This window comes from Neofelis nebulosa (assembly GCF_028018385.1).
Source record: "Neofelis nebulosa isolate mNeoNeb1 chromosome Y unlocalized genomic scaffold, mNeoNeb1.pri SUPER_Y_unloc_1, whole genome shotgun sequence".
Classification (NCBI taxonomy): Eukaryota; Metazoa; Chordata; class Mammalia; order Carnivora; family Felidae; genus Neofelis; species Neofelis nebulosa.
In genome coordinates, this window is record NW_026691917.1 from 1,705,504 (window position 1) to 1,730,790 (window position 25,287).

Below are 25,287 nucleotides of genomic sequence, written 5' to 3' on the forward strand. Positions count from 1 at the left end.
TGAGCAAAGGCAGAAATGAAAGAGAAACAGACTGGAAATAGATTTCTAACTCTAGAGAATAGAAGAGAGGTGGTAAGGGAGGTAGTTATGGCTTAAATAGGTGGTGGGCATTAGAAAGGTACTTGTGATGAGCACATGTATTGTACAGAAGGACTGAATCTCTATACTGTACACCTGACACTAAAATTATAGTGTATGCTAACTAACTGGAAGTTATATAAAACTTTAAATTAAGAACAATTCCCAATACCTGCCCCCCCCACCATAGTAAAGGTGGGAATCAAAAGGTGGAAACAATCCAAGTGTGCATCCAGTTACAAACTGATGAACAAAATATAGTACAGATATACAGTGGAATATTATTTTGACACCAAAAACGATAAAAGACTCCTATAACATTGATGACAGATCATCCTGTGTAAAGGAATGCAGAAACAAAAACCCACATATCATACGATTTAATTGCTAGGCAATAACCAAAACAGAAAAGTCAGTATCCACAGAAAGTTGATTAGTAATTGCCAAAGCCTCCAGGGAGAAGGTAAGTAAAGTGACTGCTCAATGTGTACTAGGATTCTGTAAAAAGTCATGAACATATTCCAGAGCTAAATGGGGAGGATGCTTGTGGAAACCAGCAACACTTACGCAGCTGCTCCTTTCATTTCCCCTCTTAGCCTCTGGCATCTATTAAGCTACTTTCTGTCCGTCTCTACGTCTATTGTTTGTATCTATGAATTAACTAAATTTCACCCAATTTCCTATCTCTAAATGGTTAAAATAATAAATTTCATGTTAGTCTACCACTCACAAAACATTAGTTAATTACTCACTGAAAAACATTGAACTTACGAGGACACTCGGCTGGTGAGGACTCTCTCCCCGCTGTTTCTCTGAGACAATTTATGCTTACAGACTTTTTCAATAACAAATTCTTGTTATTAAACAGAAGAGTAGAAATTTAAGGTGGTAAAAGAAATGTGAGGCACTAAAAGAAAATGTTACACCAGTACATAATGTCCCCACTCTTCCCCTTCAAAAAGCAAGTATTATTTGGGGGAGCAAGACTTTACATATACAGAGAAGTAAGAGTTTCAAGAAGGCTTAGAGCATAGATTCTTCATCAATTTCAAGTTAAACATTTCTTAAAGATAGAAAGTTCTAAATTAAAAACAATACATTATTAAAGGGGGAAAAATTAGCCATAAATAATCTAAATTACTTAATGCAGCATCTTCTTTAAATAAATACCTTGATATACTCAATCCAATGCTGGAGAAGAACTTGAAAGCCACATTCTATCCTACTGAATACTTGGTAGACTAAAGACAAATCCTCAATTCTATTTTCATCAAGAAGAAAGCTTAAGCCTGAATATTAGAAACATGAAGGCAAAATTAGCAATACAAATACCCACCTCAGATATACGTTAAATGATACATTAATTTGAGATTGTTACATTCAAGACATTTACTCTGGATTAAAAATGCTACAGTCCTCAACTTTGCAAGTAAGTGTCGTATCAGTAAGTGTTTATTAAGAAATAATTAGATGGATGGCAGAAAAAAGAGTGTAATTTATTCCTCTGGACTGTTTGTTTTTCCACTGTCATAAATGCTGTCTTGTAAACCACTGTGTATTTCGTATTACTGCCGCAAAACATACATCACATAAATTTATAGTAAATAAGTTTGTAATATAGATATTACTGTGCATGAATTAGAAAATTACAGATTTTAAATAGAACTTTAATTAGACGCATTAAATATCTGATTAAGTGCCAGATACTGATTTTTACATAAGAACAGGAAGGTATACAATATACCCAAATATATGGACAAATATAATCATTCTATAAATAAATAAACAAGCATAAAAACCCCAGAATGCAAAGGACATATAGCAGTATATTTGCTTCTAAAAAGCCACGTGTTCAGCATCAGAATACATCACTATCGACATGTTGCTTTTCTCTATTCAACATTACCTGAAGAACCCTCACCGTCCAAAGAAACTTTCTGCCAACTCTATTCTAGAAATATATATACCATACTGAACATATAAAATAAAAAAACTAAGGTTAATAAAATATCATAATTTACTAGTATCTGCCAATTTATAAATTAATAACTTTTCAGCATTCCTCAACTTCGGAGATCTAAACACTATGCTATTTTAGTTCACCTCTCACTTCCCAGTAACTGTGTTGATAAATTCCTACCTTTTTAATCAATCCATACTACCAGTTTGCCATTTATTATTATGGTTTATGTGAAGTATAAATCGTTTTCTGTTCAAATTTAAATTCGTTATAAAAACAGAAGATGAAAAAAGGCTATAACAGATGACATATTCGGATGTAGATTTTTTACTGGCATTTCTAAGCATTAAAACTGTCACGGTAAACTGAAAACTGTCAATCATTAAAAAGTTGTTCTAAACTGCACAGGGGCAATGACTGCACATTGTCATTAATATACCAAAAACCAATCAAATATGTGTGTTAAAACAGACTGATTTTATGACATGTAAATTATATATCAATGTTTTAAAGAGAAGTAGGACTTTGGGTAGTGAAATATTTCTTAAATCCAAAGATAGGACTTGAATAGAAAAATATCTTAGTTTTCTACATCTGGGGCCTCGTTATTTACAAATCTCTATTTTCAATTTACATTATAAAATATTATTGTTGAGGTGAACACTGAACCATCCTACACACCTACAAAACTGATTGGAGGATTAACACAAGACTCTGCACAACCTGAACCACAGAATTCATCAGGAATTCACCCCAAAAGAAAGAGCACGAAGAAACGACAGCCAGGGATTTAACCAACACAGATACAAGCAAGACGTCTGAACCAGAATTTAGAATCACGATAATATGAATACGGGCTGGAGTCCAAAATAGACTACAGTCCCTTTGTGCAGAGATAAAAGAAGTAAAAAAATACCCAGAGTTAACTTAAAAATGCTATAACTGAGCTGTGATCACGGATGGATGCAGGGGCAGCAAGCATGGATGAGGCAGAAAAGAGAATCAGCGATATAGACGACAAATTTACAGAGAATAAGAAAGCAGAGAAAAAGAGGGAGATTAAGGCAAAAAAGCACGATTTAAGAATTCGAGAAATCAGTGACTCATTAAAAAGTAACGACATCAGAATCATAGGGGTCCCAGAGGAGGAAGAGAGAGAAATAGGGGTAGAAGGGTTAAGTGAGCAAATCACAGCAGAAAACTTTGCTAACCTGGGGAAAGACCCAGACATCAAAATCCAGGAAGCACAGAGGACCCCCATTAGATTCAATAAAAACTGACCCTCAACAAGGCATATCATAGTCAAATTCACAAAACAGTCATGCAAGGAGAGACTCATCAAAGCAGCAAGGGAAAAAAGTCCCTAAACTATAAGGGAAGACAGAACAGGTTTGCAGCAGACCTATCCACAGAAACTTGGCAGGCCAGAAAGGAGTGGCAGGATATTTTAATGTGCTGAATCAGAAAAATAGACAGCCCAGAATTCTTTATCCAGCAAGATGGTCATTCAAAATAAAAGGAAAGATAAACATTCCCAGACAAACAAAAATTAAAGGAGTTTGTGTCCACTAAACCAGCCCTGCAAAAAATTTTAAGGGGGACTCTCCGAGGGGAGAAAAGATGAAAAAAAAATGTATGTATACACACACACATACATATATACATACACACACACATATATATGCACACACACACACATGCATACATACATACGTACGTACGTACATACATACATACCAAAATCAAGAAAGAAAGGACCAGAGAAGATCACCAGAAACTCCAATTCTACAAGCATTATAATGGCAATAAATTAGTATCTGTCAGTACTCACTCTAAATGTCAATGTACTCAATGCTCCAATCAAAAGACATACGGTAACAGAATGGGTAAGAAAACAATTACCATCTATATGCTGTTTACAAGAGACACACTTGAGACCTAAAGACACCTTTAGATTGAAAGCAAGGGGATGGGGAACCATCTATCGTGCTAATGGTCAAGAAAAGAAAGCCAGAGTAGCCACACTTCTATCAGGCAATCTAGACTTTAAAATAAATAATGTATCAAGAGATGCAGAAAAGGCATTATGTCATAACCGAGGGGTCTACCCACCAGGACGACCTAACAATTGTAAACATTGATGGGCCAAATGAGGCAGCACCCAAATATTTAATTCAATTAATCACAAACATAAAGAAACTCATTGATAGTAATACCGTTATAGTAGGAGACTTCAACACCCCAATCACAGCAATGGACAGATCGCCTAATCAAAATATCAAGAAGGACACAATGGCTTTGAATGACACACTGGACCAGATGGACCTCACAGATATATTCAGAACATTTCATCCTACAGCAATAGAATATACATTCTTCACAGGTGCACATGGAACGTTCTCCAGAATTGACCATATACTGGGACACAAATCAGCCCTAAGTAAGTACAAAAGTATAGAGATCACACCGTGCATATTTTCAGACCACAACACTATGAAACTCAAAATCAACCACGAGAAAAAAAAAACATTGGAAAGGTAACAAATACTTGGAGACTAAAGAACATCCTACTAAAGAATGAATGGGCTAACCCAGCAGTTAAGAAGGAAGTTAAAAAGCGTATCGAAGTCAATGAAAATGATAATACCACATCCCAAAACCTCTGAGATGCAACAAAGGAGGTCATAAGAGGAAAGTACACAGCAATCCAGGCCTTCCTAAAGAAGGAAGAAAGATCGCAGAGACACAACCTAACCTTACACCTTATGGAGCTGGAAAAAGAACAGCAAATAAAACCTAAAACCAGCAGAAGACAGGAAATAATAAAGATTAGAGCAGAAATTAATGTTATCGAAAACAACCAACCAACCAACCAACCAACCAACCAACCAACCAACCAAACAGTAGAACAGAACAATGAAACCAGAAGCTTCTTCTTTGAAAGAATTAACACAATTGATAAACCACTAGCCAGTTTGATCAAAAAGAAAAAGGAAAGGACCCAAGTAAATAAAATCAAGAATGAAAGAGGAGAGATCACAACCAACACAGCAGAAATAAAAACCATAATAAGCAAACATTACGAGCAATTATATGCCAATAAAATGGGCAATCTGGAAGAAGTGGACAAATTCCTAGAAACATATACACTACCAAAACTGAAACAGGAAGAAATAGAAAATTTGAACACACCCATTACCAGTAAGGAAATCGAATTAGTAATCAAAAATCTGCCAAAACACTAGAGTCCAGGGCCAGATGGCTTTCCAGGGGAATTCTACCAAACATTTAAGGAAGAGTTGAACACCTATTCTCTTGAAGCTGTTCCAAAACATAGAAATGGAAGGAAAACTTCCAAACTCTTTCTATGAAGTCAGCATTACCTTGATTCCAAAACCAGAGACCCCACTAAAAAGGAGAACTATAGACCAATTTCCCTGATGAACATGGATGTCAAAATCCTCAACAAGGTATTAACCAACAATACATGAAAAAATACATTAAATACACTAAATCAATACATTTAAAAAATGGTGAACATGGATGCAAAATCCTCAACAAGATAGTAGGCAACTGGATTCAACAATACATTAAGAAAGTTATTTACCACGACCAAGTGGGGTTTATACTGGGGATTACAGGGCTGGTTCAATATCCGCAACACAACATGATTCACCATATCAATAAAAGGAAGGACAAGAATAATACGATCCTCTCAATAAATGCAGAGAAAGCATTTGACAAAATACAGCATCCTTTCTTGATAAAAACCCTCAAGAAAGTAGGGATAGAAGGAGCATACCTCGAAATCATAAAAGCCATATATGAATGACCCAATGCTAATATCATCCTCAATGGGGAAAAATTGAGAGAATGGGGAAAAATTCCTGACCCTAAGGTCAGGAACAAGACAGGGATGTCCTCTCTCGCCACTGTTACTCGACATAGTATTGGAAGTCTTAGCCTCTGCCATCAGACAACACAAAGAAATAAAAGGCTTCCAAATCAGCCAGGAGGAGGTCAAACATTCACTCTTCACAGATGACATGATACTCTACATGGAACACCCAAAAGATTCCACCAAAAACTACAAGAATTAATTCATGAATTCAACAAAGTTGCAGGATATAAAATCAACGCACAGAAATCAACTGCATTCCTATACACCAACAGTGAAGCGACAGAAATAGAAATCAAGGAATTGATCCCCTCTTCAGTTGCACCAAAAACCCATAAAATACCTAGAAATACATCTAACCAAAGACGTAGGAAATCTATACACTGAAAAAAATAGAAAGCTTATGAGACAAATTGCAGAAGACACAAAAAAATGGAAAAAGATTCCATGCTCCATAGGAAGAACAAATATTGTTAAAATGTCAATACTACCTAAAGCAATCTACATATTCAATGCAATCTCTATCAAAATAACACCAGCATTCTTCACGGAGCTAGAACAAACAATCCTAAAATTTGTATGGAACCAGAAAATACCCTGAATGGCCAAAGCAATCTTGAAAAAGAAAACCAAAGCAGGAGGTCTCACAATCCCAGACTTCAGGCTATACTACAAAGCTCTAATCATCAAGACAGTATGGCACTGGCACAAGAACAGACACTCAGATCAACAGAACAGAAGAGAGAACCCAGACATGGACCCACAGACGTATCACCAACTCCGGGATATTAGTTCCAGTCTTTTGAACTCATTATCCAGGGCAGTTTTGTCCTGTGGCTGTGTGGAGTGTGAAATGAAAGGCTGCTCCAGTAATGGCAAATACTTTAGGTATGGCATCTATCAAACTTAATTCCCACAGAAACATTGCTAAACTTTCAACTTTGCAGTCTGCAGACTGCTGGTGGACACGTTATGGTGGAGAACTGATTTACTGTTGGTGCAAGTAGGTAGATTTCTTCTAACTTTGAGGCTAACAGCATAGAAGTGTGCCCAGAAGGTGAAGATTTCCTGCACAAAGACACTGACGAAAGAAATCTATCAATATAGTTCACAGCCAAATGCAGGGTCTCATTCTGTGCTTTGTACTATTCTCCTATTTAAACCAGTCCACAAGCACAGCTGTCAAACTGTTTGTGAGCTCTTACAGATTTCTCCATGTAACCCACTTGAGGCCTACATTTAAAAAAAATGTTAACACTGAATTCATTTTTGAGATACAGAGAGACAGAGCACAGGTGCAGGAGGGGCAGAGAGAGAGGGAGACACAGACTCCGAAGCAGGCTCCAGGCTCTGCTCTGTCAGGACAGAGACCTAATCGGGTCTCGAACTAATGAACTGCAAGATTATGACCTGAGCCCAAATTGGACACTTAACGCTTCACTGACAGAGCCACCCAGGTGCCCCTTTAGGTTTACATTTAATCTCCATTCCCCTAAGGTATGTGTCAATATCCTCATGATAATCCAGGACTTCTTTAACATTCATTGGGTTTCCATCTTCTAGTACAATTGATATGTCCGTAATGCGTGGTGACTCAAAACTACTATCCATTGGATAATCAAGAGATACCAGTGGTTCTCTTGGTCTAGGTAAAGTAAAAGCTAAATTGAAAGCCAGCACATTTTCATGATTTTTTTTTTTTTTTTTAGATTCATCTGGCCTTTTTCAGTCTATTCTTGTGTTTTATCCGCCTGGTAAATGGAGGATGCTTACTGTTTGCTTCCCAGGGAGGTACAGCAGCATGTTCATCATGCATAGGAAGATCCTTAAGAGGCGCAATCTGTTGTGTCTTGGGCCTTTGCTGTGACACCGCAAAGCATGGTTCCTGGCCTTCAGTACAGCCACGCCTTCCCAAGTTTATTGAGCAGGCACCACCTTCTCTTGGTTGATGTTCTTCTGGTCCTCTTGGATTGTCATGTGCTACAGTTATCAGCAGCCCCTCTGGTTCTAGGCCTGGGCATGGAGCTGCCCAACATCACAGCTTCTGGGATCTTGGTGGGATTAAGTCTGTGGCGCAAAGCAGTGTGTACTCTTTCCCAGGCCAAGAAACACTCCAGCCACATCCAGCTGCCCCATCTCTAGGCAGCCTGCCCGCTAAGGATAACGCAGTACCAAGGAGGTTGCAAAAGGCATATGCAAGCACTTCCCACAGTGTGCAGGGATAAAGATGCTTCCAAGACGCAGCAAGCAGCCCACTGGAGTGGCAGCTGGCTGTTCCTGCAGTTCAGGTAGTTAATACACCAAATAACTCAATAAGGCATTTTCAGAGACGCTTGCCATATCTTCTGCACTGTAACTACATTTATATTGAAAATAGTTAAGTTAAAATGCAAGCATCAAAATATTTAGAGTGCACTGTTTAGCTCATACAGGATTCCTATTCCTAAAAGGTTCCGCAGGTGGATGGTACTGATGGCTCCAAATATTGTGAATGAAATCACTGCCACTGAAATGTATGCTTAAAAATAGTTAAAACGGTGAAGTTTAAGTTATGTATATTTATCACAAGAGGAAATTTACAATCAGAAGTAACGGTATTTCACTGTTGGCTTATAAATGTATACTTCCTCTACCTCTCAGACATAATTTTAGATTAATAAAACACGGCTGCATCTTGTAGACTTTCTGGTTTGGAAAACAATTTTCTTCAGAATGTTGAAAGACTGTGCTCATTTCAGCAGCATATATCCTAGAATCTTGAAAGACTTTTATCTTTTAATTTTTGCCATTATTATGACCTCTGTGTAGATGAACTCACGGGATGGGTTTTGTTTTGTTTTGTTTTCTCTGGATCCAACCATTTCTCTGAACCTTCACTTTGCAGTAAATTGTACTCTAAATATCTTCAGTCAGTATTTAGTGAATACTGAAGGTAGGGGAAGATATGGGACTTCATTTTAGCTAGAAAAAGTTACTAAAATGCATTTATTTAATATAAATGTGAGGATCTACATAAGACTGCACATAATTACAAATGCTTCAACTGAAACCCTGAGATACAATGGACCCTTAACATTTCTAAGGAGAAATTTAATTTTAAATAAGGAAATCCTATAAATAAGCCAAGATTTGTAAGAATATTTGTATTAAGATGATCCAGAAATCACCCCTAGTTCATAACTTCTCGGGGATACCTAATGTTCTAATGGGTGATTTGTCTTCTGAAATGTCTGCCTAACATCCATGTTAGAATCAGTCTTTGTTCCCTGACCATCAGCTTAATTATTGCGAGGACTGCAAGCCCAAAAGAGATGTAGGTATGAAAGGATACAGATAATGTACACGATGGTTAACCCATAAATAGGCATCCATGAAGTTTACTACTATTTGGAACCCTAATAAAAATTTTTCTTTCCACTAATAAGCAAGAGTTCACAAATTTTCTCCAATCCAATATATGTCCATCTGTCCATTCAGCAGTGAAAAAACTAAAACATTTCCTCATTCTTACGGAGAATCCTCTCCTTAATTCTGGTGCTTCACAAACTATGTGGAAAGCCTTGTAGATATGCACATTTTTCTGTTACCACAGAAACAATAATCTATTTAGTAAGTCAAACAAACAAACAAACAAACAAACAAAACCCACTGGTTTTCAAGGACAAACACCTGTTATACCTGTAGAAACCCATCCCAAAGATGTTTCCTAGAAGAGTGAAAATGTCCGTAAGTCATATGGGGGGCTTCCAGTATCACTCTATTCTAAGACTAAGATTAGAAACACAATTATTTTAATTTTATCTAATTCCATTCTATTACTGTGCAGTAAAGGATATCTCTTGCTTAAAGAAAAGTCTGGCCTTTATACAGCTTCTGGAAGGTAATCAGTAAACTCTCTGAATACCACGCAGGATAACATTTTATTTACTGGGGGGCAATGGGCCATGCTACACAGTTCATGGTAAAATGTGACTCATGGTGGGGGGGTTTGGGCCAGGAAATACCAGCCTGATCTCTGAAGGGACTGGACACTAAGATCAGTCATGCTGAAAGTCATCCATGTGATGTGAGTTTCCCTACTTGGCAGCACTAAATGCATGCTGTCAATCACAATTTCTGGGAGAGCTAAGCTCTGTCCGTACAACCCTAGTGGGAGAAGACCACTGAAAGTTCATGCCTGGAGTTTGTTCTATGATCCTCTTCTCTTTGATGATTTCAACTTACATTTTTCATCATTATCTTTTCTGAAAACTTGGGAGTACTTTTTAGCAAATTGCTGAACTTGAGGGTGATCCTGGACACCTCACCCAGCTGCATTCATATTCCAAAAAAAAAATAATATGATAGAAAAATTTTAAATTATGAGTTCTTCTGACTCTATTTCATTTTAATTTCAAAGATCTGAAATACCTTTCTGATGATATGAATTTCCTTCTAATAGAAAAATTCACAGTACTGGTGCTCTCCCCACTCTATATTTCTGTTGTGAAATAAATAGTTAGGGGTGCCTGGTTGGGTCAGTCAGCTGGGCATCCAACTCTGGGTTTCAGTGGCTCAGGTCATGATCCCAGGGTCATGAGACTGAGCCGGTGTCAGGTTCAACAATAAGTGTAGAGCCTTCTTAGGATTCTCTCTCTCTCCCTTTGGCCCTCTCATCAGGGTCACTCTCTCTTCAAGTGAAATGAAATGAGATTAAATGACATGGAATGAAATGAGATGGAAAGAGATGAAATAAGATAAATTAAAATATAGTTAAATTTTATGTATTTAATTTTTTTTTAAATTTTTTTTCAACGTTTTTTATTTATTTTTGGGACAGAGAGAGACAGAGCATGAACAGGGGAGGGGCAGAGAGAGAGAGAGACACAGAATCGGAAACAGGCTCCAGGCTCCGAGCCATCAGCCCAGAGCCTGACGCGGGGCTCGAACTCACGGACCGCGAGATCGTGACCTGGCTGAAGTCGGACGCTTAACCGACTGCGCCACCCAGGCGCCCCTTTATGTATTTAATTTATTTACAAGGCACTTCACGTGATAAGGAAAAATAATAACCAAATGTATACTGTGGACAGGAATAAAACTTAAAATTATAGAATACTCTGGATTAACATACGAAAAAGTCCTTTCCCAAGAATAAAATTACCTGAATTAATATGACATTCTCCCTTCTTCAACCATAAAATCAAGGCTCCAGTTACTACAATATTCTCCTACATGCTCTTTGTGCTCAGGAAGTTTTTAATCATATCTAGAATATAATCCAATTTTTCAAAAGGCCAATGTGATCAACTACACTTACTCTCTCCAGTTTCAACTAACATTCACGATTCCCTGAAGCCTTGTTAAGTATACTTCAGCAACACCAGGATTCCGTTTATGATCATGCCTAAATCTTTTCCTTGTGGGAGGTCACTAGACACAGACTCTCCTTTCAATAATGTACTTCTTTTCAACGTCAGGTTTTAGTTTACATGCACTCATTTAATAAGGTTTTCTAAAAAAGTATGTCCTGTATTGAATCCATTTATTTTGCATCAAGAAGCAAAAGCTCATCACAATTTGTTGAACAAATGTTGCCCTTACATGAAGAAAAGGGAAAATACCAGAAGCAAAACATGTGCTCAAGAGCCCTAACCTACAATCTAAAATTTTAAAACACCAGAAAAAAAGGTAACAATACAGACTATTTTTAAAACATCAGCCAAAAATAAAGCTTGAGCACATTACTATCTCAAGGTATATGTGTAACTCTCATTTAGTATTCTTATAAAAAAAACCCTGAATATACTACATGACACAAACTGCTTTGGCAAATGAGAGAATGAGAAAAAAATTGTATCTGGTTTTATCAATCATTTTAAAGGAAGACTTACACACAGAACGCATTAATAATTACAATTATTTAAAAATGTAAAAAAATAAAATTATTTTCTTTAATAATGCCTTCTCAAAACATACATATTCTCATTTACCTTTCTGAAGAACTGCTGATAAGTGTTCACCTAGAAGCTGCTTTTCTAGCAGAGTGATCAGTTGTTTCCTGTTTAAAAAAAAAACGAATTTAGAATCACTGCAAGATTCTCCTAATGGAGAGTTAAAATGGTTTTCCAAAACCCTGCTGCATATATTATTGTCATCTGTCCTGATTTCTGTTTTACATTGTTATGCATGTATGAGTGCCATAAGATTTGTAGTTTGGTCTTCAGGAGACTGAATTTCATTGCATGAACTTCTGATTTCAGAGTTATAAATATCATTACATAACTACAGGAAATTATGTGATAATAATAAACATCTAGTTTATATAAAAATTACTATTTTATCTCTAATTAAACAAGACCAACAACAAATTTTCTGAAGTTTCCCACTCATCCAAAAAACTAAAAAATAAACTTATGAAGAAAGTTTTATTTGTCAGGCTTTCCCATCTTTTTGATACAAATGAAGAAAGGAGAAAGGCAGGAACTAAGCAAAAAAGGTGAAGAACTATATTATTTAATCCTATCATATGACAATTTAAAAGATTTTTAACATTTATTTTTGAGATACAGTGAGAGAGAGAAAGCATGCACACGATCAGGGTAGGGGCAGAGAAAGAGGGAGACACAGAATCCAAAGCAGGCTCCATGCTCTGAGTTGTCAGCACAGACATGACCTGAGGCGAGGTGAAGTCAGACGCTTAACTGACTAAGCCACCCAGGTGTCCCGGATAATTTCTGATCTAAGTAAAGCAAAATCAAAGTGTATATAAATATGGTATATAGAAATTACATATACAAATACAAAATATGTAATTCTTACTGTGTGTTAAGGCATAGGTAGGTTCTAACTCTGTCTACTTCTCCTTCTAGGAGCTTCTTGATGTGGTAAAGACACCCAGGAATCTGAAAATAAAATTTTTACCTTCCTATTTTAAGAATCATGGGACTTAAAGAACGAAAGTTACAAAGTTTTTGTAGCAAGCAAACAAAAACATTCGTCTTTTAAATCAACTTAGTGTCATAACCTTGAAAGACACAGCTATCATATCCTTGAAAGGCACAGCTATATGGTCAGTTTGTTTCTATCAAGTCAGAATGTCAAGAATTATTAAACTGGTTACAGCTTGTAACTGGAATCCATGCTTTTGAAATTTTTTTGTATTATTTTATTTTATTTATTTTTTTAATATATGATATTTATTGTCAAATTGGTGTCCATACAACACCCAGTGCCCATTCCAAAAGGTGCCCTCCTCAATACCCATCACCCACCCTCCCCTCCCTCCCACCCCCCATCAACCCTCAGTTTGTTCTCAGTTTTTAACAGTCTCTTATGCTTTGGCTCTCTCCCACTCTATCCTCTTTTTTTTTTTTTATTCCTTCCCCTCCCCCATGGGTTTCTGTTAAGTTTCTCAGGATCCACATAAGAGGGAAACCATATGGTATCTGTCTTTCTCTGTGTAGCTTATTTCACTTAGCCTCACACTCTCCAGTTCCATCCACGTTGCTACAAAAGGCCCTATTTCATTCTTTCTCATTGCCAAGTAGTATTCCATTGTGTATATAAACCACAATCGGGAAATGAAAATTTAATATAACCAAACAAAAATATAAAATACATGAAGCAAAGGGCTGTTATAAATGAAGAGAAACACTGAAAATTCAACAAAAGCTGATGACTTGACTACACACAGATCTATGATGTACAGTACATACAGAACGTACATGGTATATAAAAGAACATATATTATATCCAAAATAATGGATAGAGTACTCAGACAGAAACCAGCAAGTTAACATAATACTTTAACAACACTAAACACGAAAAAGTATTTATAGAACACTCCACTCAACAACAGAATACACTTCTGCTCAAAGTACACACAGAATATTCTGCAAGACAGACCTCATCAAGTCACAAAACAAGCAAATAAATTTTAAATGAATGAAATTATAAAAACTGTGCTCATTCATCAAAATGGAGTGAAACATAGGAAAATAAGAAAATTTGAGAAAGTCACAAATATGTGGAAATTAGACAACACATTTCTCAATAATCAAGGTGTCAATGAAGAAATCAAAGAGAAACTACAAAGTACCTTATAATAGGTGAAAACGAGGCTAGAACATACCTAAATTTAATATGGCAGCTAACACATTCCTTAGAAGAAAATTTATGGTTATAAATAATTACATCAGAAAAACAAAGACCTCAAAACAAAATAAGCTTTAAAAAAAAAAACCTACTTTCTACCTAAAGACACTGGAAAAAGATCAAAGTAAACCGAAAGCAAATGAAGAAACAATATTTAGCACAGAATTTAATGAGAGAGAAATGAAAAAAAAAACAATAGAAAAAAATTAACCATACCAAGAGTTGCTTCTTTGAAAAGATCAACAAAGTAGACAAATCTTTAGCATAACTGACCAAAAAAAAAAAAAAAAAAAGAAACAAAGAAAAAAAATTGTCAAGAAGAAAGGTTTGTCAAAATTTATAGGAATTATAAAGAAACATGGTTCTTTACATTTTAATAATCTTTTCTATGGATATTGAAAGAATTTATAATTATCATCTTGATCTCAAATACCTCTTTTTTTTGCGCTAGCTTCCTTCCCTCTGCTGCATAGAACCTGCTTGTTTCTTCTAAGAATTTACTCTCAAAAGATTCTTGGTAAATCTAATAATGGAATATATAAAAGAAACTTAGTTAAAAGTTATCTGTAAGATATCACATTAGAAATCAGTTTCAATTTAATGAAAGTTAAGAAATTACTTACCCGCAAATCAGAAAGCATAGTTACAAGCCTTTGAATCAGACATCGATCAACCATTTCGCCATTTCTTTCTTTCGCAATCAACACAAGAATTCCATCTATGGTCCTGCTACGAACATTCTGATCACAAATTATATATGATTTAAATAATTCAAGGCCCATATCCCTAAAACAAACAAAAAAATCTGCCTAAATTTTGGCTTATATTTTCCCCATCAGTTACACTTCTGTGTATATAATGCATTTCCTAGTCAAAACAAAATATAACTTGATGTTAAATTCACTGTATCTACAGTTGGATAAATATTTCTATTTTGTTTCTTGATGGTCTGAAATCAATAAATAAGATTCAGTGTAAATAAGGCACAGTGGATGACATGTATAATTCAGTAATTTCTTAAAAATTAAGCAAAATTTAGGACGCTAAAGCTTCTAAACTGGCCTTAGATTTTTAGCCTTCATAATAAGCACAATGGTATGAATAATATCGACATTAATATCAACTTAGTGACCTTCTAGTTTTTTATAACGAAGTATTTCAAATGGGATTCAGTGTCCTAGATTAGATTCTAGAACTAGTATGTTTCCTAATTAAGACAGGTTTTTAAATTGAGGTAAATTATAAATTAACACTTAAAACTGTGTTACCATGTACTCAAATATCATTTTTAAAAAGTCAAAGTTTTATGATACAAAGAAATACACATTTTGAAAATGATTTTTCTCTTATTGTGTTTTCTCTCAGAAGATAAAGGAGGTGATTATAAATCACACGTAACAGTGTTTTAAGTAATTATTTGTATCTTACCAAATTGAAGACAACATCAAAATTTGAAACGCATAAGTTCTATCTAGGAACAGAAAAATGTTCCTAATCATGCTCTGTTAGAAATAAAAAAATAAAGGTAAAACACTACGTCTCAAAGATTTTTTTGTTAAATTATCATCCCATCAAATAAAAACTTAACTCTTAAGAAAAGCACATAATTTATAACATTCTTATCAATCAAACATGGGCAATAATGTATTTATTTCTCTTGTAAAGATAACCTTTCAAATTTTTCACTCTTTTCTACGCTGCTAGTTCTTAAATAATAAAGATTAATAGAAATATATAAAGAAAATTTATTAATGGGTTATTTTATGTAAAAACTGCCGATATATGAATATTAGTGGTAAGTATAGTTTGCTCAACAAATCTTTGAAAAACACCTACATATATATTTTCAGCAGACTGAAAATATAAGACAGAGCTGTACCGCAAAAGAAGAGGAAATATGAAAAATTAACAGCAATACTTAAGAAGACCAAGGCCGTGTACAAATATAACATTTCTCCGCTTTTATTTAAAAACACACACAGCAGGGGGCGCCTGGGTGGCGCAGTCGGTTAAGCGTCCGACTTCAGCCAGGTCACGATCTCGCGGTCCGTGAGTTCGAGCCCCGCGTCAGGCTCTGGGCTGATGGCTCGGAGCCTGGAGCCTGTTTCCGATTCTGTGTCTCCCTCTCTCTCTGCCCCTCCCCCGTTCATGCTCTGTCTCTCTCTGTCCCAAAAATAAATTAAAAACGTTGAAAAAAAAATTTAAAAATTAAAAAAAATTAAAAAAAATAAAAAAAAATAATAAAAAATAAAAACACACACAGCAGGAAGAGAATTCTTTATAATGAATATACTGGTTATGTACAAACTTCTTTATTATGAATATACTGGCTATGTAAAAATTAACTGTGATGTGAGCATATATAAGAAGAGTAGTTCTCACACATTATTGTCTCAAGTCCCCTTCATATTTTTAAAAAGTACTGATGAAACCAAAGAATTATCACCAGTGTAAGTATCTGCTAATACTTACCGTACTAAAAAATTAAACTGACAAAACTTTAGGTATTAAATTCAAGTTATACTAATATAGTAATGAAAATGTAATTAATCTGTAAAGAAATAAGGTTTTAATCATTTAAATTTTAAAATAAATTACCAAAGGGCATGAACTTTCACTTGTAATATGAATAAATTTTGGAGATCTAATGTAAAGCATGGTGATGAAGTTAATCACCATATGTGCTGGGAAGATACTTGGCAGTTGCTAATAGCAAAGATACTTAACTGTTATCACCACAAAAAGTTAATGGTAATGATGAAAAGTGGTAATTGAGGTATTAGCTAATCCTACCATAGTAATCATTTTGCAGTATACAAACGTTACCAAATCATCACATTTTCCATCTTAAACTTGCACAATGTGATGACCCTATTAAAGCAAAAAACTTGGTAAAGAATTCATAATCTACAAAAGGAAATAGAGCATTAATGCTTTAAACACACCTTTTAAGTGCTATATTACAAACATGCTTTTAAGTGCTATAATACAAAGAGATGGGAGAAAGCAAATGAGAAGCAAAAGAAAACTAGGGTGGAATAAAAACCAGAGTGGAATAGCCTAGAAAGCATGAAAGAAATGATAACCTTTGAACTACATCTTAAAAGAATAAGAATTTTCCAGGAAATATTTTTCAGAATGATTTTTACATATTGCATGGAATAATCAACATGCATGGCATATTATTTCACACACACTTAATTTTGTGGCAAGTTCACCATCATTATAAATGATGTAATCAACTGTGTAGGATTTAAAATATGCTTGTACAATTAACATCAGCAACAACTGTAGCCATAAATACACTGTTTTTAGAAAATGTCTACTTTTTTTGCTTCTAACTTAAAACATTTATGGCACCTCTTTTGCTGGTTCCTCTTTTAACACTACAGAGGACATCTGGAAATGTTGTGGGAAGGGGTTATTATGCTGCTGAGAGAATTTTGCCATGTTAACACTTTTGGGGAGGTTAAAAGAAATGGGTATTTGTATGGATTACAGCCCTCATTTTTAACCAAGACCCACAATTACTTTTTTAAACAAAGAAAACTAGAAAGATGGGATGTGGGAGCCATCAATGACTTAGGACACATCTTATTGTCCTAATGAGTGAGAATAACAACTCCAAATACAAAGAACTAGATCGGCCAATATGCTTGGCAATTCATTAAAACCAATTAGATAAATACTTTCATGTCATAATTCATGTGGGGACCTCCTTTTATATTTTAAAAATATAAACTCTTCAGTGTCACTATTTTATTGAACTGTTTAGTCTATTCTAGTTTTTATTCTTTACATATGAAACTGAGAGAAATGTTTTCCATTAGTGAAGATTTAAACTCACAGCAGTTTTCTTTTTATACCGTAAATAAACTTTTAAATCTAATAATAGTATCAACATATCATATTACCTTATGCTTTATTCTGCCAAATAGAAAAGCAAACACAATTTACATATTTTCATTTTCAAAATATAGACATATTTTGGGGCGCCTGGGTGGCGCAGTCGGTTAAGCGTCCGACTTCAGCCAGGTCACGATCTCACGGTCCGTGAGTTCGAGCCCCGCGTCAGGCTCTGGGCTGATGGCTCGGAGCCTGGAGCCTGTTTCCGATTCTGTGTCTCCCTCTCTCTCTGCCCCTCCCCCGTTCATGCTCTGTCTCTCTCTGTCCCAAAAATAAAAAAAAATAAATAAATAAAAAATATAGACATATTTTGTGTTGAAGTATTTACAAGTTTATCTATCTTATTTAGTATAGCTTTGTTATAGCTCTACTATACATTCCTCCATATATTCAAAACTCAGATGATAAATTACTAATTTCACACACTATTTAGTAAGACTAAATCTGACATATATTTCGTGCCTCTTGTTTAAGCTCCTATTAACGTTAAACTCAATTACATCTAAAGTATAATTATCTGTTTGGAAAAAAACACCTAATTGTCAGCGAATAAATAAATTAAAATTAAAACGTTAAAGAACTGAAAATTTTGGTCTACCATAAAAGTACTTCCAGAAGCTTTTAAATAAAGTATGGGCTAACTACAGTTTGAAGTTTTTCATTTACAGAACCATTTAACATATTCCATGATAATTCTCTGAACTAAAAATATAATTTCTATACTCTACCATTTGTCTGCTATGATTTTGCCAGCATATATCCATTTTCTTTAGAAAAGGGCCATTATCCACAGAATCCATGAGGTAATGTTAAGAAAAACTTTATATTCTAACATTAACACACATTCTGCAAACGGAAGATATGACTTCTAAAAGACAGTATTTAAAACTGCCTAATGATAACCTTAGGTCCAAGGATGTCTGTCTTAAACAGAACACAAAGAGAACAAAAATAACATTAATCCCATATACCAAGTCAATTATTCCACTCGATAGATACTGACATGGAAAATTTGACAAAAGACAGGAAACAACTCAAAGAGGAAAAAAAAGGATACTCTCTGAATTGATGAATTTGTGCTTTGAGGTGCTGTTCACAAAGCTGCTTCAACTGTTTATACAAGTTTGCAGATAAATTGTAGGAGCAAAGGTTTTCAACACTCTGAAAAAATGAAATTTTTGTGCTTAAGTTGAAAAAATGCAAAACAAAGTTACTTTGTCTACAACTGTTGATTATATACGGACCACTGATTGTGAACTTATTTTATATGAATTAATAAGTGAATAGGAATGTCATGAATATATTCATGACTATTAAATGATGAAAAGCTATTTCAAAATTTGCAGTATCTGAACCCTAAGAAAATGAATTTAAAGTCTTCCATCTCAATCAGTACGTACAAACCCATTCTTTATGAGTAATTCTAAGCACCAAGACATTCATAGTAATCAGCTTTCTTTAATTTAAAAATAATTCTCTGAAATTAGCTGTTCAAACCATACGTTAAACCACGTCTTAATTTTCAGAATTTTTAAAAGATTACAATCTTTCTTTAAAATTTTAAAATTAGAAAATACATTTTAAAAATGTGTACAATACAATGAAACACAATTTTATTAAGTGTGACTTACAATTCCTATAACAAACAATAAAACAAACCATTTGTTTATATTAAAATACACCCTACTGAGCACTGCAGTGAAGTCACCAAAAATAGTGCAAAGCTCTCACTCCTCATTAAACAAAGAATTCATCTGGCAAGAATGTTCGGAATCAACATTATAAGAGTTCTAGAGTCTAACCGAAACTTTATGACCAAAGGCACATTTAATAAAGAAAAAGTATGCTACATCTCAGTAATAGAGCCTTTCGGAGGCTTAATTGTCAGAGCTACATAAGTATGCCTCGGTTCTTTTTAAACTAAGAAAAAACACGTACAGGAGCAGGCTAAATTACATTTAACTAAAACAACTTGGACAATGGAACATCATAAAAGCCATATAAGAAAACCTCACAGCCAGTACCATCCTCAGTGGGGAAAAACATAGCTTTCCCCCTGAGATCAGGAACATGACAGGGATGTCCACTCTCACCACTGTTGTTTAACATTGTGCTGAAAGTGCTAGCATCAGCAATCAGACAACAAAATGAAACGAAAGGCATAAAAATTGTCAAAGAGGAAGTCAAACTCACTTTTCACAGATGGCATAATACTCTAACAGGGAAAACCTGGAAGTCTCCACCAAAAAGTTGCTTGAACTGATACATTAATCCAGCAAAGTCGCAGGACACAAAATCAATGTACAGAAATCAGTTGCATTTCTATACACCAATCGTGAAGCAAAAGAAAGAGAAATCAAGAAATCAATCCTATGTACAATTGCACCAAGAATCATAAAATACCCAGGAATAAACCTAACCAAAGATGTAAAAGATGTGTATGCTGAAAACTACAGAAGACTTGTGAAGGAAAGCGAAGAAGACACAAAGAAGTGGAAAAACTTTTCACGCTTATGGACTGGAAGAATAAATACTGTCAAAATGTCAACACTACCCTAATCAATCTACACGTTTAATGTAATCTCATCCAAAATCGCACTGGCATTCTTCTCAAAGCTAGGACAGCCAATCCCAACATGTGTATGGAACCACAAAAGACCCCAAACAGCCAGAGTAATGTTGAAAAAGAAAACCAAAGCAGGAGGCATCACAATCCTAGACTTCAGCATTTACTACATCAAGACAGTATGGTACTGGCACAAAAACACACACACACAGACCACTGGAATAGAACAGAGAACCCAGAATTGGACCCAGATGTATAGCCAACTAACTTATGACAAAACACGAAAGGGTATCCATTGGAAAAAAGACAGTCTCTTTAGCAAATGGTGGTGGAAGAACTGGCCAGCAACATGCAGAAGAATGAAACTGGACCACTTTCTTACACCATACATTAAAAACAACAACAACAACAACAACAACAACTACTCAGAATGGATGAAAAACCTAACTGTGAGACAGGAAACCATCAAAATCCTAGAGGAGAAAACAGGCAACAACCTCGTTGACCTCAGATGCTCCACAGGTCTCCAAAGCCAAGGGAGGAACAACAAGCCAAGAGGAGCAACACTCTCCAGTTGCATCCACGTTGCTACAAAAGGCCATATTTCATTCTTTCTCATTGCCACGTAGTATTGCATTGTGTATATAAACCACAATTTCTTTATCCGGTCATCAATTGATGGACATTTAGGCTCTTTCCATAATTTGGCTATTGTTGAAAGTGCTGCTATAAACATTGGGGTACAAGTGCCCCTATGTCTCAGGACTCCTGTATCTCTTGGCAAGGGAATTAAAAGCAAAATTGAACTATCGAGACCTCATCAAGATAAAAAGTTTCTGCACTGCAAAGGAAACAACAAAACTAAAAGGCAACCAACAGAAAGGGAAAAGATATTTGCAAACGACATACTGGATAAAGGGTTAGTAACCAAAACCTATAAAGAACTTAGCAAACTCAACATGTGAAAAATAAGTAATCTGGAGAATTGAGTAGAATGAATGAATAGACACTTTTCCAAAGAAGACATCCAGATGGCCAACAGACACATGAAGAGATGCTCAACATCACTCATCATCAGCTAGATACAAATCAAAACCACAGTGAGATACCACCTCATACGAGTCACAGAGGCTAAAATCAGCAACTCAGGAAACTACAGATGCTGGCGAGGATGTGGAGAAACAAGAACCCTCTTGCACTGTTGGTGGGAATGCAAACCGGTGCAGCTGCTCTGGAAAACAATGTGGTGGTTTCTCAAAGAATTAAAAATACAACTACACTATGACCCACCAATAGCATGATTAGGAGTTTATTCAAAGGATACAGGAGTGCTGATTCACAGGGGCCCATGTACCCCAATGTTTGTAGCACCACTTTCAACAATAGCCAAACTATGGAAAGGGCCTAAACGTCCATCAACTGATAAATGGATAATATAATATAATACAAATTGTATATAAAAGATTATATTATATAGTAATATAATAATATAATAATATACAATATAATAATACAATTAGTATTATTAATATATTAATAACATATATAATATGCACAACACACGCACGCACGCGCACACACGCACACACACACACACACATATATTTGTTGGCAATGAGAAAGAATGAAATCCTTCCATTTGCAGCAATGTGGATGGGGCTGGAGGGTACTATGCAAAGTGCAGCAAGTCAAACTGGAGGGTATTATGCCAAGTGAAGCAAGTCAGTAAGAGAAAGAGACATATATGTTTTCACTCATGTGTGGATCTTGAGAAAGTAAACAGAAGACCATGGGGTAAGGGTAGGGGAAAAAATAGTTACACACTCTCTTAAATACAGAGAACAAACCTAGGGTTTATTGGGGCACTAGGGGAGAGGGGGAAATGGGTTATTGGGCACTGAGGAGGGCACTTTTTGGGATGAGCACTGGGTGCTGTACGTAAGCAATGAATCACAGGAACCTACCCCCAAAACCAAGAGCACACTGCATCCACTGTGGGTTAGCCAACTTAATCATAAATTATATTTAAAATTTAAAAATTAATAAAATAAAATAAAATACCCTGAACAATAAGAATATATACATAAAAGTACATAATTATACACACCATAATTGTAACTAAGTAAATCAATCAAACATAAATACAGAAAGTGTACTGCATGATTGTAATCTTGGTGGATCCCATGATTACGATGCATGATGATAAAAATTATCCAAGGAATTATAATTCAATTATTACTATAAACCCTGATTCCATTATGATTAGTGAATACCTGTATCCAAAAGTGACACACACCTGATAGAGTTCTTCCAAGCTGTATTTAACAGAGATACTATTCTGGATAGCCTGTACAGCTTCTTTTAACTTTTGCCATGTTTCTTCAGTGTAGTTTTCCAGTGGCAGGGGTTTATCTAATAAATAAATGAAAGTTTAGAGAATAACTGTTTGGGAGACAATGTCAAAATACTAGAATATGTAACATATCCTCACACACTTACAATATAATGAATTTACTTTAAACAAAGCTTGTTGAGGCCATTCAGTGGGTTAAGAATAGTCACTTCAGCAAATGGTACTACGACAAGATACCCACATATGAAAGAATGAAGTCAGTGTCATAATCAAAACATAATTCAAAATGGATCAAAGCCATAAATCTAAATATGAAAGCAAAATCTATAAAACTTTTAGTAGGAAACAAAGGGATAAATCTTCGTGACCTTGGACCTTGCACTAAATTCACACATGACACCAAAACATAAGTGACAGAAGATAATGTATTGGGGTTCATTAAGTTAAAATGTAAAATTTTTGTGGATCAAAGGTAAGGAATAAAGAAAGCAAAACACAACCATCAGGATACAATAAAATATTTTCTAATAACTGGTAACCATGACGCATCCAGAATAAAAAAACTGTTGCAATTCATCCACAAAAAAGAATATCAACCAATTAATAACTAGGCAGCGGATTTGAATAGATACTTTCAAGAACATATACAAACGGCCAAGTAACCCATGAAAGGCTGCCCAACATAGTAATAGATTTATACAAGTCAAAATCATGACATACGACTTTATGCTTAATAGGAAGGATGTAACAAGTTTTTTAGAGGATGTGGAAAAACTAGAACCCTTATACTTCTCTGGTAGGAACATAAAATTGTACGGAGAATGTGGAAAATTTAGCAGTTCTTCCATTAACCATAAAATTACCATATGACCCCACAATTCCCTTCCTAGTGTATATCCAAAAGAATTAAAAACAGGTATTCATACAAAATAGTGTATATAAATGTTCATGGCACTATGTACATCCATATGATAGGATTTTATTTAAGCCATAAAAATGAAGCATTCACACATACCACAACCTGAATGAACTTCAAAAACACTATGCTAACTGAACTCAGCCAGGCACAAAAAAGATTATACAATGAAACATCCAGAAGAGGCAAATCTATAAAGACAGAAATCGGAGAGCTGACTGCCTTGTAGAGAGAGGACAGAAATGACAGGAAAAGGAATGGGGCAGAGAAATCATAATGCTTGTGAACATAGGTTTTCATTTTCTACCTATTAAAATATTTCACAATTAAACTGAGGCGGTAGTTACATAATACCGTCAAGTGCTAAGTGTACAACTGTATACTTTAAAAGTTAACGCCCAATTTATTCTTTGTAAATTTCTCCTCAGTAAAAATATCAGCACAAAATTTGTAAAAGAAAGTCTCAACAAAAAACAAGAAACTTTTATGTTTAAATTACTAAACAAAACTAATCTTGCAAATAAATGATAAGGTTATACTTAAGAAGCTGGCAAAGATAAAGTGAATCTAAAATAAGAAGAAAAATAATACAAAATTAAGCACAAATTAGCTGAGGTAGAAAACAATCAAAACCAAGATGTGGGGCCTTCGGAAGGGAAACTATATAAGCTAATATATAGTATATATAAAATTACATTATATATAATATATATTATATATTAGTTATTAATATCCGTTAATAATTATATATAACTAAATTTACACTATATTTAATATAATATAATTAACATCATTAATACGATTATATTAATCATTATATATAATATATATTAACATATATATTAGGGTTTATATATAAAATACACAAAGTTATGTTATATATAATATATATTATATAATTATAATTACTTATATATATATATATATATATATAATTAAGTTTATTTTTCTTTGTACCACATTCACTCTCTCACTCTCAAAAAAATTTACTATTATCCAAGAATGGTAACCATTCCTTCTTCTACGCAGAATTTAATACAAACTTTACCCTGAAATAAATGAGTTATTTTAAAAATCTGAAAAGCATTATTAATTATGTCACGGAAAAAGGAATATGAGTGTTGCTTCAAATCCAGTTTATATAAAAAAGTTAGCAAGAACACCTGAAAGTCAGATATCGGATGATGATGATCTACAGAACTATTTCAATATTCCATCCCACTAAAACAGAATATTTTCTAAGTTTATTTGTAGTATTTTAATACATGAGACAGAACAGCAAATGTTGGATATCCTTTATGTAGGAGTATTAAATTTGTAGAGGCACCTGGGTGGGCCACTTGGTTACGCTTCCAACTCTTGATTTTGGCCCAGGTCAGGATTTCATGGTTCATGAATTCGAGTCCTGTGTCAGGTTCTGTGCTGAGAGTGGGAAGTCTGCTTGGGATTCTCCCTCTCCCTCTCTTTCTGCCCC

General features: G+C 34.9%; 1 protein-coding gene across 1 annotated transcript in view; it reads right to left on the reverse strand.

The window, feature by feature from the left end:
- Positions 1–763: 763 nt before the first annotated feature.
- The window catches only part of LOC131503583 (cullin-4B-like), a 36,626-nt gene continuing 12,102 nt past the window's right edge, over positions 764–25,287 (reverse strand). Inside the window, exons 4-10 of the mRNA XM_058715039.1 lie at positions 22,841–22,956; positions 15,501–15,574; positions 14,696–14,858; positions 14,506–14,595; positions 12,738–12,820; positions 11,909–11,976; positions 764–1,367 (exon numbers count right to left, since the gene is read on the reverse strand). Coding sequence (XP_058571022.1) covers positions 1,237–1,367; positions 11,909–11,976; positions 12,738–12,820; positions 14,506–14,595; positions 14,696–14,858; positions 15,501–15,574; positions 22,841–22,956 — 725 coding nt within the window. The 3' untranslated portion in view covers positions 764–1,236. The remainder of the gene's footprint in view (positions 1,368–11,908; positions 11,977–12,737; positions 12,821–14,505; positions 14,596–14,695; positions 14,859–15,500; positions 15,575–22,840; positions 22,957–25,287) is intronic.